Source organism: Struthio camelus, chromosome 2, assembly GCF_040807025.1.
Source record: "Struthio camelus isolate bStrCam1 chromosome 2, bStrCam1.hap1, whole genome shotgun sequence".
NCBI lineage: Eukaryota > Metazoa > Chordata > Aves > Struthioniformes > Struthionidae > Struthio > Struthio camelus.
Window position 1 is genome coordinate 71,239,875 of NC_090943.1, and position 17,398 is coordinate 71,257,272.

The 17,398-nt window shown below is 37.0% G+C and overlaps 1 protein-coding gene across 2 annotated transcripts in view; it reads right to left on the minus strand.

Annotated features, from left to right (window-relative positions):
- Positions 1 to 17,398, minus strand: part of LPCAT1 (lysophosphatidylcholine acyltransferase 1) — a 60,729-nt gene that overhangs the window by 11,264 nt on the left and 32,067 nt on the right. For both annotated transcript variants that reach the window (XM_068936283.1, XM_009676740.2), the window contains exons 9-10: positions 16,103 to 16,185; positions 6,165 to 6,290 (exon numbers count right to left, since the gene is read on the minus strand). In XM_068936283.1, coding sequence (XP_068792384.1) covers positions 6,165 to 6,290; positions 16,103 to 16,185 — 209 coding nt within the window. The remainder of the gene's footprint in view (positions 1 to 6,164; positions 6,291 to 16,102; positions 16,186 to 17,398) is intronic.

Genomic DNA, 17,398 nt, shown 5'->3' on the forward strand with positions numbered 1-17,398 from the left:
GAAAAACAGTCATATTTGTTCTCCATCCTGGCAGTAAGGCAGCTATCATCTGTTTTAGCCCTTGACAATATAAAAAGAGCAGGAAGACTCGTTCCCTGAAGGCATTCACTTCCCCTGGTCTAATAGAAGACTAGCAGGAACAGCAACAAAGGCATCCATGGAGGGTCTGAGATGCACAGAGAACTCTGCTTCTAACATGTGGCATTACATAAAAAAAGTCCACTAATCCTAGTCAGCAAATATGCATCCCCACTGTAGTAGCAGAAATGAATTCTAACTGTAGGATAAGGACAGCTGGCTTCTGAATCCTCTCTTCAGATAAGCCATCACTAACACAGAATATACAATCTAACATCTGTCTCTGTGAACCACAGAGATTTGATTCAAAATGGAATGACTCAAAATCTACCTTCTGGAACAGATAAGTGTTCATTTCATGAACAGCATTTGAGTCTTGATGGGATTTCCTCTCCACCAAAAAATAACTAGAGTAGTCTGAATAGTTAAAAATTTGAAGAGCAAAACCTTGTATAAGAAAGTGGCTGTGGCCTATCACAAATCTTATAGACATCTTGTGGTTTGGAATTATAAATATACAAAAAAAAAAGTGAGCTAATCCCCTCAAAAGTATGTGGATTAGTGAGGTAAACATATTTTTAGCTTCAACTTTAATATGAATGCATGTACATCCTGGCAACCTAAGGTGGGGTCACCTCCCTTGCCTCTTTCAGAATCAGAAGGTAATTGCTGGGTGGATGACCGTGACCTACTGTGCTGAAGTGTTTTGAAGCCAAGTGTTCCAAATCCCACAAGAGTTTCTTGTTCTGAGATTAGCGCTGAATTAACATGAAGTGGTTTGAATCTCTCAGTTCATTTAAAATTGCTGTTACGCCTTTGCTCATGAAATCACGTTTGTTTGCCTAATGGCTTCAATGATCTCTAAATAGGACAGGATCTAGACTTTGCAGGATCTAGCGTCATTTGCTGTTATGGTGTTTTGCTTCATTTTTCTGTTCTCTTTAGCTGAGCACTTTGGCATGAAAGTCATCCCCAAGTTCCTAAAGATGGAAAGGATGCATTTTCCACAATGAACAGCTCTGAACATTAAATCTCTCACAGTAGACTTCACAAGGAAAACCAGATTCCCGAAGGCAGGATATTTTCTGCACAACTACAATTATTAGCAAGTGAGATGCTTTAGCTAGTTTTAGCTGCATTTGACAACAAACTTCTTGCATGCTGGGCACCTGCCAGCACAAAACCTTAGTATCTCAGAGCTGGAAGTTGCATGTGAACAGCTGGATCTTGTAGCTAACCACTGTAAATTGCAAGCTCAGAGAAACATGCCTTCAGCCAAACAAGTAAAACACATTTCTGTTTATGTCAGCTGATGTTCTGCATGACTTCTTGCCTTAAAGGAGACTGAATACTAAAGAGCTGCAAAACTGATTTTCTGAATACCCTGGCATACCCTGCCTCTTCCTTATGAGAGAAGGGCTACTGTGGTTGGTATTTGCTATATTGAGCCAGATCCATGATCCCCTGCTGTAATGGACAGTACTGCTTTCTCCCTGAATGGAAGTGGAGAACATCCTCCAGAGGTATTTTCTTGTGTGACTTCAGAGTGTGCCAAGTGTAGGTTAGCTGGGAGGAGTTACTACTGCACGCATGCAAAGCTGTACATACAATTTGGACCACAGCTTCAGGCAGAAACAGAGAGCACAAACTGGCATGGTGGTCTGGATGGTAAAGATTGTTGACCAAGGGCAGAAGGGAACAAAGCCTGTGAGCTAATTATCTCCTGCTTGTGGCTCTTATGAGCCACCATACAAATATACGGGCAGAGCCAAGTAGGAGCCTTGTGGCCAACTAGTTGGAATAGTATTCTGGAGTGGTGGTCAGGACAGAAGTATTACTTCATTTAGTTCATTCTTAACACAGTACTAAGGTTTTTAAAGGGGCGGAATTGATTGAGATTCTAAAACAAGTAGGTTTACTAACACTGAATTTCACCAGCGCAAGGGAAGTAAAGGAAGTAAACCTTGCAGGTTTTCTAAGGTTGAAGAACACTCTTCTGGGGACAGACAATTGTTCAGTGCAACAGACATTTCCAGTACCCATCAAGTGGGTCCAAGACAGCAGCAATATTTGAGTCCAGGAAAGCAAAGGGGACTGCTAAGGATACAAAAAGAATTCTAAAAGAAATCACTGCCCATCGTTAAAGATAAACATTACTGAACTAACCTAGAATAATTCTATTGTGAAAAACTAAGAAATCTATAGGGCAAGAGCAAGGGATTTTTTTGCAATATGATCTGAAAAAGAAGATACGGTATAAACCAAACCATTTAAAAGAAATGAGCATAAGTACAGCTATCATGTCTTTAGGGAGAAGCAAAGAACCCCAGAGCCTGTATACCAAATGCATCATATCAGGTCAAGAATCCCTCAAACCAAAGAATCCAGTGCCATATACGTATCAATAATAGAACACACACTTGTACCACAGCACTGTATTATGTTCTTACTGTACTTATATTTTGCTTTCTGATGCACAGAGTGTAAGCTAACTGATGTACTAGAAGAGAAAACATGACATCCTGAACTACAAGTATTAGTGCTGCTTGGCATTCAAGAAAATGAGAAGTGAGAATCTTAAAAATTAGGGAGTAGAAAGCAAAGATGACTGAAACAAAAGGAAATTGATCCTTGCTAGAAGTCCCAAATCATAACCAAGGTATTAAGTGGAAGAAAAAAAAAGTAATCGAGTAAATAGCGCAGTACTAAATGTTAACAGATTAAAGGGTAGAGAGAAGGCAAAACAATGCTGGAGGAGATAAGAGAGGAAAAAGGCACTTTGGCAAGAGATAAGCAAACAGATTATCCTTAATCTGGCTAGAGGTCTGTTGAGACTACCAATTTTTTTTTCAACAATGCAAAAGACCTGTCACTAAAATTACTTCAGTAACATTTCAGACCACATCAAGACTGATTTTATAAAACTTGTCTAAGAGCAGTCAAAACACAGTAATTAAAAGATGTGTGCCCTTTAGGAAAATCAAATGTAAACAGAAAACAAAAAGGTAGGAGGTAAGATGGCTGAAATAAGACATCAAGCATTGGAAAAAATGTTCTACTAAGTTAGGGTTGCAACATGTACTGTATTTGGCTTTTTTTTTTTTTTTTTTTTTTTAAAAAGGACAGATATCTAGTATTTTCAGAAGATGAAAAAGTTACAACTGAGACTAATCATGACCAAAAAAATTAGAAAATTCTTCTCTGCGAAGACAATGACGACCAGTAATTGTTACTTTCTTACAGAACCCTAACTCAAGGCTAAGGAGTCATCATAGTTCTTGGGCAAAGTGAGTGGACAAATTAGAGTGAACAGAGATTTGAGACTATGGGGACAAATCAAATGAGAACTTCAGAGTAGTTGCCTGCAAGGAGACTCTTAAGCAGCTCAAACAAGTTTATCTCATAGAAAGATGGAGATGTGCTTTAATTATTGTGTATTAACACTTTCTCAGTGAGAAAATATCCAAAGAGGTCTTTAACTAGTCAGAAAACCTTAACAAGCTTCAGTGTCTGGAATATGATATATATTCTAAGTACAAATGGAGAATCACTTTAGACAGTGGGCCATTTAATCGTGGGAATAAGTCACCAAATAAAACAGAGGATTCACCATTTCTGAAACCTTCAGTAAGGACTGCATACAGTTCAGGAAACTGTTTTTTAGTTAAATATATTATCAGGTTCAACAAAAGTTTAATTGTTTGAGGAATAATGAACCCAGAATTTGAGACGGACAAACTGATCTCATCAATACAACAGTCGTTTCACCATGGAGCGGAGTACAAGACTGCTGAGTTTCAGCCAGCTGTGACCTGGAAACGGTACAGCTGTGTTAGCACGGAGCCCAAACTAATACTCTTAGGGGCCCATTAGATGAAGCATGGAACCACACCACTGTTGCTACATGGCTTCTGGATTGGGGTTGGCTCCCATCCAGCTGACTGGAACACAAACTGAGCAGACTTTATGGACAGCGTTAATGAGCCCCGTAGATATATCACACGAACCAAAACGACTTTCCTGTGCAGCAGAGGTATAACATGATTTCAAATAATTCAAAACAAAAATGAAGCTGGATTTACCTTACTTAAAATCTTGAATTTAAAACTGGATGCTTCCTAGACAGCATGTTCTTGCTCAAAAATAAGTATTAGGACTGGATGCAAAAATCATTGAATAAATTTTGAATCATTGAATAAGTTATTCAGGAATGCAAGTGGATGATCATAATGCTTCCTTGGCCTCAAAACCTTTGAATAAACATCAAAATGTCTGCACCTCTATTGTATGTTTGATGGAGATGCAGTCCTATTGCAAAGTCCATCAAACTTGTGTCAGAAAAATAACCACGGTAATGGTCTTACTGGCACATATTTGGATCAACACTGGGTATTGCACCAAACATACAACTGCTCAAACCAGGCAGAACTTCTAGGGTGTGGGGTACCTCACTCAAACGCACATAATTGTTTTAGAGGCCTTTGAAAAAAAACAAGGAATCCAGAAAAGCATAATTTGAGAAAATAGCTGTAAATTGAGCAGACAGAAAAGCTGGACGATGTTACAAGAAGATTAAACTCAATCCCAGGATTATCAGCTGCACCATAGGAGGGTTTCTTGGTGGTGGCAGTGGTTTTTTTCTGTTGTTGATTTTTTTTCTGTTGTTGAAGACAATTAAATTCGGAGTCTTTGGAACAAAGCAAAGAACCTTCCTGAGTCCCTTTAGAAGTCTCTTCTATCCTACTGGAAGCCTTTTCAGACAAAGGTCCCTACAATAAAGTAATCAAAGCTTGTCACCCCTTCCTTTATCCTACGTTCCTTATTATCAAATAAAAAAAGGAGACAGATCTACTGATGTGCGCAAGCTGGAAGATGAAAGAAAATTAGTGATAGGAAATAATTAAAACGTGGAATGGAAACATGAAACTATGCACTGCAGTTTCAGGTGAGGAGACAAAAAAAGATGAAAGTGTGTCTAAACATTCAAGCAGTTAAAAGGCTGAAGCTGTAAGATTAGTTTGTGGTTGTTTGATAGGGTGAGAAGAGAAATGCAGGAGAACAGTTAGAAAAGAAGCAATAAGCTCAATGCCTGGTTTATGTGAATTCTTTACTGTTTGCTGAAGCTTTTCTGAAAGGTAAAAATCAGAGGAAATTAATGTCAGAAGAGAGGCGAGACGAGTCACACTGCTCAAACTATGCTAAAGCACATCTAGCAGTAACCACTGAAAAGATAAACCATTTCTTTATTATTATATAAAAGGGGTTTTCCCCCTGCCTTCACTATGGCAGTAACCTAGTCACGGGATCATGTTAAGGCAGCACTGTTCTCCCTTCAGAGATGTTAGAGGGAAGGTCAATTGACTCCTAAACTGTATCAAATATTAGGAATCCCACAGCATCGCTGGCCGTCTTCAGGGGGGGGATCTTCTACTTCCACTTTCATTCAGGAACGAATACTTCAAAGACATGCTGCTAAGTTGCCAGACTACGACAAAATGAATTTTACAACCTACTGTACTCATTAGGATGTAGGGGTGCTGCTTGCAAGTGGAAAAAACCTGCAATTTCTCTTACAATGTGGGAAAATTCCCTCCCACACACGTGTTCCCATTCTAGTCTTAAGGCCAGTACAGAACTAGAGCCTTTGCTTACACCTAAGACAGCTTTCCAGTCAGGGGAAAAAGCCTGGAGATCTCTCAAGTATGTAGCAGCTAATAATTGCATAGCTTTCCTGTTCAGATAAGCCAAAAAGGATCTCCCTACCTTTCCTTGTCCCTTAAAGAGATGACTTGATTTCCCACTAGAAGGTGAGGAAAAACAAGTGAACGATTTTTAAAGTGATCTAGGGCTGTTTTCTTCTGCTGGCCCAAGTAAATTCTTTTCACCTCTGAAGCTGGGTGTGGAACATTTGCCTCTAGTACAGTACTGCCTTAACTTTTTTATTAGCATTTCCTGTGCATGTGCAACTGTGGCATGACAACATTCCATTTGCATTCATAAGTGCAATATTGTTATATGAGGAAAAAAATATAAACACAGTTATATAGCACAGATGCACCTTATACATAAATATTGCATATGCTCACCCAAGGCTTCTCACAAGCTTTGCAAATTCTAAAAGGCATGTGTCTGAAGGTAGACGAAGTTGTCCTTCGGCCAAAGCTAGCTGACAGTCTTCAAACGTATAGTCTGTCACTGAAACGCCCAATGCCCTTAAATAAACCAAAGAAACGTAGTAAGTGAGATGAGCCATGAAATCTGAGCCGAATCTTCACTGTCCTGTTTTGTATGGCAAGAAATTCTGAATAATTACACTCTATTCAGAAGAAATATAAGGAAGTGAACGAGCCCGTTAGATAAAGTTCACGAACAGAGAATGAAATATACACTCCATATACCCATTGCAGGGTATCTATTTTGACTCTGCAAGAAACTATAAAAGAATACACAACGCAAGTGGGGGAAAAAAAAATAAAAATCAGGCAATGTATGAACTTTCAAACTCCTTAATTTTTCGGTAGAAGTGAATAATAACAAAAAAGTTTCAAAATTACTTATCTAAAACAAAATTACTTATTTTATAATTAATATTTATAGCAAATTTATCATTAACATTTAATTATGTTAATTTATACTATTATTACATGAGTATTTATACTATTATTAATAAATCAATAATCATCTGAGCAGAGCAATTACCCCCTTCAGATTAATAATATTAAAATTACATGTTAGAAAATAGTTGCAAGGTAAACTGCACAGAGCTTATACTGCACAACTGTTACAAAGGATAGAGCATAAAATGTGTAGTTAACATGAACTCCAAGAAAATGCAACTTTTAATGCATGTAAATACAGAAAAATACAGAAGAAAAAATACTGAAGAATTACTATATGTCGAACAATTCAGTACTTTTTTTTTGGCTTTACTTTGAACTTGCTGCTGTGTGGCAACAAAAGCAACTAAGACACTCCAAGAAAATCTTGATATTGCAGTTGCACTGCATTTGCCACACTGAAGTTGAAAGAAAGATTTCAGTTTAGAAGAGGCATTTAAAAAATTCAGTGCATAATTTTCTAAACTAAAAACAACCATATGAGTTACTCATCTGCCATGCTTTCCAATATGGCTGCTATTACTTATGTTAGTAAAAAACATTCTCTCCACTATGCAGCCCTTCCTAGTCTGATCAATTCAGAAGTGTTCAGAAGGACTTTAACCTCATTATTTTCCTCTACAGGTTTTACTGCCTTATTACTAACCACATCTTTTTCATCCCTAAAGTTAATACCCATTAGCTTTAGCAAGATTGTTACAAACCCCCGAGGCATTCCTGAGTCTTTCTGGCCTTAAGGAAAAATCCATATTTAATTCTAGTCTTCATTGTAGCCATTCTGATCTAATTTACCTCCCGTGGAATAACCACTTATTTCTGTTAAGTAATCTCTTTGCCAGAATCTGGTAAAGGTCTCTGAATGTCAGTGGAAGTTACGTAAGTCAGTTCTTTTATCCATCAATTAACTGTTATACTTAAGAAATTCTTATATAGTAGTGAGACATGCACTTTTCTTACTACTAAAGCTACTGATAAAGGTTTCTTTCTTTTCTCTATGGTTGAGAGGACTAATACTCAGGAAAGGCACCTCATTGATAGATATTCCACCTCAAAAGTAATAAATATGTAAAAAAAAAAATCACAAAGAAGTGTTATTTATAAGCTACTTAGGGATCACATGTGGCCATACAGTGTAGTGATTCTGGAGGAACAACCTCCCCTTCGCAAGAAAAACAAAGAGAAAGAAAAGGAAAAAGCAAACTAAATCCAAAAATGCATGGGTGCATGGAAGATGCTGAAGGCTGGATTGCCCGATATGGATGACCCTAAAAAGTTCAGTTCATCCAACATCATGTCTTGATCTGTTCCTGTTTCATTACTCTACCCCTCCTTCGATGGACAGTGTCCTAGAACTGTGTGCTAATCAATAAACCACCTTTCATGGATGAACAAGAGGTTCTTATAATATTGGCATGTCTACTACATAACAGGAAGTATTGGCTAGTTAAGTATAGCATGGTATCAAACAGTATGAAATCAGTTTTCTTTGCAAGAAAAGAAGGGATAGAAGAAAGGAGATTGTATCTTGCCAGTTTAAATTGCTTTCTCTTCCTTTTTTCTTTCGTACTCAGTGAACACCAATTCACTCCCTAGATCCCCTTTAAGAAGATTTCCCTGACAACTGTCAGGGACATAGCCAAGCTCCTACAGCAGCAGTAATACAATATAACTTATAAGCAGTACTACCCAGAGTGGCTTACCTAAAGGAATGTGATAATAAACATAGAGCAAATCTCATCACACCTTAGGGAAATAGTTTGTATAATGGCCAACAGAAATATAGGAACTTACAGGAGATCAGCAGAAGCATAGCAGAACTACACAGGAAAGAGGAAGTTAGTTAAAAATATATTAAAAAGAAGAAACTAAAAGGGTAAAGTACTCATTTGTGGTATAAACACACCATATTAGAGAATTAGGATGAAGAAGAGACACTTATCAAAAACATTTTGTAAGGACAAAAAAAATCCAATACGACTCAGCAACAGATTAAAGGTAGCAATTAGAAGGAAGAGACTTTTTTTGAAAACATGTTCTGTCAAAGAAACAGAAATTAAAAAAGAAGAAACCAACAAATTGAAACATAACCATACAGAGACAAGCCCCAGCAAGAAACAATAACTTGTTAAAATAAATGCTAGAAGCTTTTCAAATGCATCCAAAGAAATATGACTAAGAAAGCTCAAGCCATTCAAACTGGCAGAAAGGTAGAGGCTTGGCTGACTGGCATCCCAGAACCAACACCCGAGATTTAAAGAACATCTCCTAAATAATGGGCCCCAAACATGTTGCAGGAGCCTAGCCAAAGAGAAAGAAAAAGCCGTGATGCAGAACAAATTCCACAGTGATCATCTCAGGCTCAATCAAGCCATGAGGGGAAAATACGATCTCCTCTTCTCATAGCTGTGTGCACCCGTTACAAAAGGAACAGTACTTGGGTCAGGCTTATAGTGCTATCCGTATGGGAAAAATTCTACTACAATTAATGCCTGCATGTATGTCCAGTGTCAACATATACACAGGCAAGCACTATAAGGAGATAAGAATCTTCTCTTGCCCATCTGTTGGAAGTCCTGAGGCTGGAAAATCGCCAAAAAGCAAAATGAACCAAAATAGTTTGTGTATGTATATAGACTTTCAGAATCAAAAAGATTGTCACTAAAAAAAAAAAGAAAAAGAAAAAAAAGGGGGGGGAGGGGGGAACAACTTTTCCTCACAGTAAACAGAACACTGCAGCTGTAGGATCAAGCAAGGTCAGAGAGGATTAGAGTTCAAGGGGTTCTTGAGTTCACAAGATAAATCACAAGCTGTACAGGGCTACCACTGGAATACAGAAGGACTTTGATTTCATCTCAGACTGTTGAGGCAACTGAAGCTGAGGAATAAATAAGGTTCATTTTTTGGCTAAGATTTGTGAATTTATCAATTTCTTGGAATGGCAACAGACATACTAGAGTTCAGTGTAAAGCCTGGATGTAGCTTAAATTCACAAGACTTTCTACAGAACTAGTTACTAAACTACTGAACTTGGGCTCCAGGAAGCTTTCTCTCTACTTCAAGTCAACTGTCACAAAAAGCAGGATAATTTCTGCTTGAATTTTGAGAGATTTAAATTGCAAGTGCAACCCTGTGGTTTTAATAAACCAGGAATGCAACAGCTTTTCCTACATTTTCATTTGGAAATTTTTTTTTCCTTTGTATCACCCCCTCCCTTCACAGTCAGTTAACATGAGTCTAGTCTTTCATGTTCAGCAGTTTTATGTGGCCAGATGTGCACATCTGGCTTGACATACTTAAAAGACCTCCTTCTTCCTTACCTTGCCTGACTATGTTCCTTTCATGATATCACACAACATGAAATTCCAAAAACCACTTTCTGCAACGCTTTTTTTTTTTTTTTTTTAAAAAAAACTCAAGTCTGCTGCATGCAACGCTCATGCTTGTTATGTTCTAGCTGCTCACACCAAACAGCTCCCCTATGTCTGCTGCTTGTGCAGGCATAACGCAGAAATAAATTGTCAAGTTTCTCATTTTCTGCATACCAATCCAGTATGCATGCAAAATTCTAAAGATAAAACAGTACGTTATTGTTGTAATATTAGGTAAAGTGAGAGAAAATAGTACTGAAAATAAAAGTGACGTTCTCAATCTATGCTCCAACAAAAACATTCTGAAAGTGTTCTATGTAACATTCAAAACTGCAAAGTAATCTAGAAAATCCCCCAAGCTGCTTAAGAAAATTATTAAGTCTAACAATCTTTATAGGTTGCTGAACATAGTAAAAAGGATATCAAATTTGCTATTTCACTTCAGAACTGAAAAGTCAGATCAAAATTCCTCTAGGCTGCTATTCTGTCTTTGACAGTATGTACTAGCAGACATTTAGGATAAAATAAAACATATCGGAAAGAGTGATCCTTTTAGCCAGCTTCCAATAATCACCTGTATAGGTATCTCCTCAGCCAGAGACTGTATTTGCAACACTTCTAAAATCATTGATGAACCAAATTTTTCAAGAACATCTCATCTCTGATCAATCAATTTTATACTGTTAAGCACTTTCTATTTCTTCTGCTATGAGGAATAACAGGCTGTCCTCACTATACATTTTCAGATTATTCATGATTTTACTGATTTATAAGAAAAGAAACAGGGAGTGGAGAAATGTTTTCTTTCCAAAGGTAAGAGCTCTCACCTATTTAGTCCTGGCAAGGGTAGATAGCCCCTCTGACAGCACGGCATTTGTCCCTTGCGTTAAGAAAAGGGGATTGTAATTGTAATTTTTGGTCTGGGTAAGAACTTGTAGCCCTGCGCATCACAAACCTTGGAAGGGTGAAAGCTGAGACAGGTTCTCTTTGTCTTAGCACTCGAAAAACCCAAACCAGTGTTGCAAAAACATTACTAAAAAGTGCACCTCCTCAATCTTAGCAAGACACTGCACAGAATTAACCTGGCTCAGTAACTACATTTGCCTAATTGCCACACTTACTGTATTCAGCAGAACAGACCTTTAAACAAAAGAGTGCACAATGCAGTTGTCATCTCCACTCCTGCACAGGGCAAGAAACCTAAACAAATGGATGCTTGTTAACTTGAGTGCTTCAGGAATTCCACTTAAACTGGTCTTCATACCTTTGATGCTATAAAAGGACAAGAATGGTCCTGAACCTCAAAGCTGAGTGCTGAGCATCCAACCAACGCTTCTGCATAATCACATATACACCTTCAGGCAGCACAGGCACAGAGCACCGCAGTTTTTCCAAAGTTAGTTTTAAATGGCAACTGAAAATACAACAAATAGCCAAGAAACAGACCAATAAACTACTGTAAACCCACTCACTCAAGGCTATTCTTCAGAGACTGGCACTACAGTTAGGAGCACAAGCACTAGCAGATAGCATGTGCTGATGCCTGAAAGCCTACAAGCAACACCTAATTAGCACCATGTAGCATACAGAGACACATGGTGAAATGGACATAGAAAACTTTCTGTGATATGTCTGGCCATCACCAGCATGCTGGAAAAAAGAAAAAAAAATTCCTCAAAAATAAAAATGCAATCCTTATATATTAAACTGCTAAGAGTCACTGCTTTAACAGTATGATATGCAAGGACTTGCCAGAGAACACATAAGGAAAACATCTGTTTTCAAGTTCCACCTCTAACACTGTCCGCTGACCGATTTGAACACTGAAAGCAAATATATGCAAGTTTAGAGACATGGTTCTAACTGGAAAAGGAGAAGATACAGTTATATGCAAAAAGCAGACCAGACAACGAAGTTTCAGTATCTCTGTAGGAAGTCTGCATTTCTGAGACTGTCACAGAAGAGATGGTCAAAAACTATTGGTTAGTCATGTATGTAGTTATAAGGTTGAGTTATAACACTAAGAAAAGAGATCAGAAAAACAAAGTGCTCAGATCAGGAATGTTGCTAGAACTTCAGTTTTGAGGTGCTTACCGTTTTTAAAAAAAACAAAGGGCAAAGGTGTCCAGTTTCAATCAGTTTAAATACCTGCTGTATGCATAACAACAAGCAAGTTTCATTTACTTTTTTCCCTCCTAATTATATTGGTTTAGCCAAATTCATTCTTATTTGGAAGATAATTCCCCTTGAAGGGACTAACAAACTAAAGCAAAGCAAGTAACATTAATATATTAATAAATGTCCACAGTTCTTCATGTGTAGTTATTGAACAGGCAAAAGGCTGAAATGCCACAACTAAAAAAGATGTCTTTTTTTTTCTCCAGGGAAAAACAAGATGAATGTTAAATGGGTATCAAGAAGTTCACAATTGTGATGCATAAAAAAGCAGTGTTTAAAACTAAAAACAGAAAACAATTGCAACTGATACAGCTAAGAAGCATAAGACAATGTTTCTAAAACATATTGCTAAGAAAAAAAAAAGCCATGATATAAGCTATTAGTAACTGAGGATAGTAAAATCGCTAAGAGGCAGAAAAAACAGTTATATTCAATAAATACTTTGCTCTATATTAGGAAATAGTTAAGATCACCTATCATATAAAGAAAATGAGGTACTCCCCAATGCTTTAACAGTTGTAGAAATGTTTCCTTTATCACGAAAGGAATTTCAGGAGTATTTGTAAAGCAAGTACTAAGGGTAAATACTTGTAAGGGCAAGGCCAGATGATTTGTTCCTAGTAATTCTAGAAGGGGTGGCTGAAGTCTCAAGCAGGCACACTGACAATTTTTCAACACTACTGTAAGTTCCAGTAAGTGACAAGGAGTTAATACTTTGAAGATATAAAGAAAGAATAAATGGGATGACCTAGGCCAGAAAGCTTGACATTCACCTAGTAAATATACAGAAAAAACAGTAAATGGTTAAACTAATAAAACAACAGATAAAATAAATCAGGTTTGTTTACTACCATCAACTATAGGGGAAAATAGCTCACACAGATGAAACCCAAAATGGCAATTCTGGGATTGTAATTAATATTTACAAAAATGAGCCAGTATAATATCCTACACAATTATATGGTACGACTAATTAGCATGATGGTATGAGCACTGTATTAGCGTAATAAAGAATACACAAAGTGAATTAAAACGCAAGATATCATCAAGTTTAGTTTTATTTGTTTTTTAAGGAGAGTGCCTGAAGGGATCAATGCTGTATTTAAAGGCATTTAATATTTTTGGAAGTGAATTGAAAGCGACTCTAAACCTACTTCCTGATCACATTCTGTGTATGAGACAAATATTGACTACAGGGAGTAACAAGCAGAAAAGGCCAAAGAGACTGAAGACAGACTCCCTCAAACAAAGTCGTTGTAATAAAAATCAAATGCAAAGCATAATGGGAGAGTAGGGGGCCATACTTTAAATTGTGGATTAATCTGGTCTGCACGTATTCTTTGTGCAGAATAAGAACGTGATCCACAGGAAGTCAGCATGGAGTAACTATTTAGCAGCAGTGGCTATTCTGCATGAATAATGCCAGATATTTTTTGTTACAAAGATAATCCCCCAAATAAGAACAGTGAGCTAAGCAGCTGTAACAAGACTGCATGTGGTTCTTATTTTTTGTCCAATGCTATTGGATAATAATCAGGCAATGAGGAAAAAAAGGTTGACGATTATAGACAAAACAATACTGGGAAATCCCTAGGTGAGATTAAATAACACTTTTTAAAAGAAATTTGGTATGGATTCTTATAGAGGCTGTATATATGTTGTAAAAGATCAGCCACTAAGGCTTAGATCTTGCTCATCTTCCTGGTCTGATTTACTTCCGGTCACAACAGTCACACCAATGAGATAATGATCAGACCTGATATTCGCAGACCTGATATTTACTTGTCCTGGAAGATAGAAATGCATTATTATTTGGGACTACCACCTCAGCTGCCGTAAAATATCCAGTAGGATTAGACTCTTCTTCCAGAAAAATATGATGGGAAAGAGGCAGACACTAAATGGATCCTGAAGGGGCCTCTTGATAACAGAATGGTATACAGTCACCAATTCAACCTTGGGAAAAAAAAAGGAGACAAATCCAGATGGAGCAGCAAGATTGTCCTTTATTTAGTAATGCGTGCTTTTAATGGGTGCAATGATAGCACCTAATAGCACCGGAGGTGCTAAAGCTGCAACAACTGCAGCTCCAGAGCAGACTGACAGCATCTAAGTTGATGTCTCCTATACCAAAACCCACGTAAAAGTACTGTGAGGGTTGAGGGCTGCCACTTGAAGTGGAAGTGGTCAGAACAGGCACACTCAATTTCTGAGAGTTTATCATCATATTTTTAATTACTTACATGAAACTAGGAAGGAATATTTTGTCTATGCTGACGTTATTTTAACTGGTCCAAAATAATCCACAGCAGCCAAAACTCAGCATTCTAGTTTATTTCTATCTGCACTTTAACTTCAAAACTTTGATATTAAAACACATTTATTCTCCTTTCATATCAACACAGCATCCATAGCCCTTTCTTCTTCTCAAATCAAGCCATGCTTGCTATTCTCCATTCTGACAATCTTCCCTTCATAGCTGCACCCCACTTCTCACTGTCAGCCCTAAAAGACTAATTCTTCAGAGGTGGGAGGGAGAAGTGAAGGGGAAAAGAAAAATCATCTGTCTGTCTCTGTATACACATGAAAAGGAAGTCTTTCAACATGCACTTTGCTGTCAACTTCCAGAGTTTTTGAAAATTTATCCTTACACCACACCAACCCTGTCATTTTCTGACTGGAGTAGAGTGTTCAGAACTGTCTGTAGCAATGCTTTTCACCTAAAGTTTGAGAACAATGTTTACATGTTGTGCCAGTTGATTATCTTAAGTTAACCACACAAATTTTAGAGGTCACTGCAACTCTACGATGAGTTGATTCAGACAGATTTTTTGAGAAAGGACCTTTTGCACAACAGATCGAAAGTTGTTCTGTTGTTCTATTTATTATAGGTCCAATATCCACAAGAAACTCACAGATCTGGGTTCTGCTTATAAACCAGAGAATTACCAGTTTCTATCTATAAACTCACCTTTGGCTGAAACTGGTGTCTTAAAAAAAATGAAGAGAAGTTACACAAAGAAAATTAAGATTTCACAAGTTCTTCTGTAGGATTATAAAGATTCATAAGCCTGTCATAAATGGTCAGAGTGCTGAGGGTTTTCTGTAAATACTAAGAAGAGTATCTGCAGACCTGACTAATGGAAGACTTACTGAAAGGATATAAAATGAATGATAGTTTCATATATCATCTTACAGTCAAGAGAGGGTAATTAAAATACAGTGAAAGAGAATTAAGGTTTGTGTATTCAATCTTGGGTTTATTATACACTATAAACATATGTTCTTAGCTGAAGGTGAACTTTAATGTGAGGACAATTAGTGTTTACATTGGTCCAGTGTTCAGTTTCTAAAACAAGTAACTCACTGAAGTTTCCTATGCTATACTATTTGAAATAACCATTGGCTGACAATGAATACATGAAGCTATTCTTAACCCCATTAAAAAATTCATAGCTTAAAATGCAACCTTGTTAGCAAAAAATTCAGTGACATTAACTTTCATACAGTTTCAACCATACTTTTTTTCCCTTCCAGAGGACTTAAATACCCACAACAGCACAGGAACTGGCTTGTTGAGACATGTTAAAAAAAAAAAAAACCAACAAGAACAAAAACCGAACACCACCTAAGAAACATGGAATTAGTACAACTCCTGCTATATTTGTGGCTCCCTGCCTTCCTCATATAACAAAATACATCAGAGAAGTGAACTGCTAAGTAAGAAAAATTCTACATACGCTACTTCAGACTATAAGCTTCTTTGCAAGCAGGCAGCTATTCTTTCAGATGTCATGACATTTATTTGACCTTAAAATTAAAACATGCATTTATTTTTATTATATATTACAGTATACTTACTCTGCCATTACACGTCTGACATTACTGGCATATAATGCTGGATTTTTTCTTTCTTCTTCTGAGGGAATATACACAGGTAGAAACTGCACACAGAAAACTGAATTATTCCAAGAATACTTAACATTTTAAACAACTTGTATTATTGCAGTGCAATTAAAAGGTATATTCAGCCAGTTGCTATTTACAAAATTATATTATCAAGAGAACTACAAAAAAGTAAAAATTGAAATCTTAGCTGCTTAAAAATGCATCATACTTCTGGAAATTGATTTAGTAGTGGCTCTGCTTGTTTCTTACCTTATGGAGCCCAAATAAAGTTTTACCTTGCTTTCATAAATGGAACCAGGAAGTTTTACATGATTTAAAACTACTAGCACTTTCTTGCATTAACCTTTCTCTGATGTCCAAAATAATACTGCATTGTTCGGCTCAGATAACCAAGAAAAGCACCTGCCACATGAGCTTTGTTCTATATCTTAGATTTTTGGAATCCAAATGTTCTCAGGACATCAGGTATTTACTGTTCCTACTACACATTTTGAAACCATATAGAACTGCTTAATGAACACATCAGAAGTATTTTTATTTTCTGTTGCTGGAGGTTTTGCAAATTTTCTCTTTCAAATTGGACATGGGATATTAATATTAAATTGTCAGAAAAATTCTAAACATATGCAGATGGCCACAGGAAATTAAGTCACAACTGATGGAGACCTGCAATAAAAAAAAAGGCAGCTTTAAAAAAAGGCAGCTTTCAGAACAGGATGGCCTATGTTAAAAGACCTTCCAGCTTTTGGCTATGATGCTAAGTGTTCATTAAGTTATGATGTAAGCTCCATGATCACTGCCAGACTCGCATATAAAAATCCTCAAAACATACCAGTTCAGCCAAGGAATTAACTTCTCAGATATAGGGAAAGGAAGGGAACACTGATTTTCCCCTGCCCCCACCATTAGCATAGGAAAAAGACCACCTTTTGTAGTGCAACACCGTGAGATAATTTATGCATTAAGTGAGTAAAAACTTTTGCAATTCTCTAGAAAGCATCTTAAGCAGAAAACAGAGTTATAATAAGCTTAGTTATATTTGGTGTAGCTACCTATGGGTAGTACAAACTGGAATTATGATTCAGGAATTTCATACTAGCCTTTGTTTTCCAAGTCTTGCTTTTAAAATATCAAGTTAATTATTTAAGCAAATACTTTTCAGCAGTATTTTCAGAATCAATAATCATATGATCAGCAGTACCCAAAACACTGCCATTAGATGTTTGTCTAACTGTTTCTTAGAAGTAT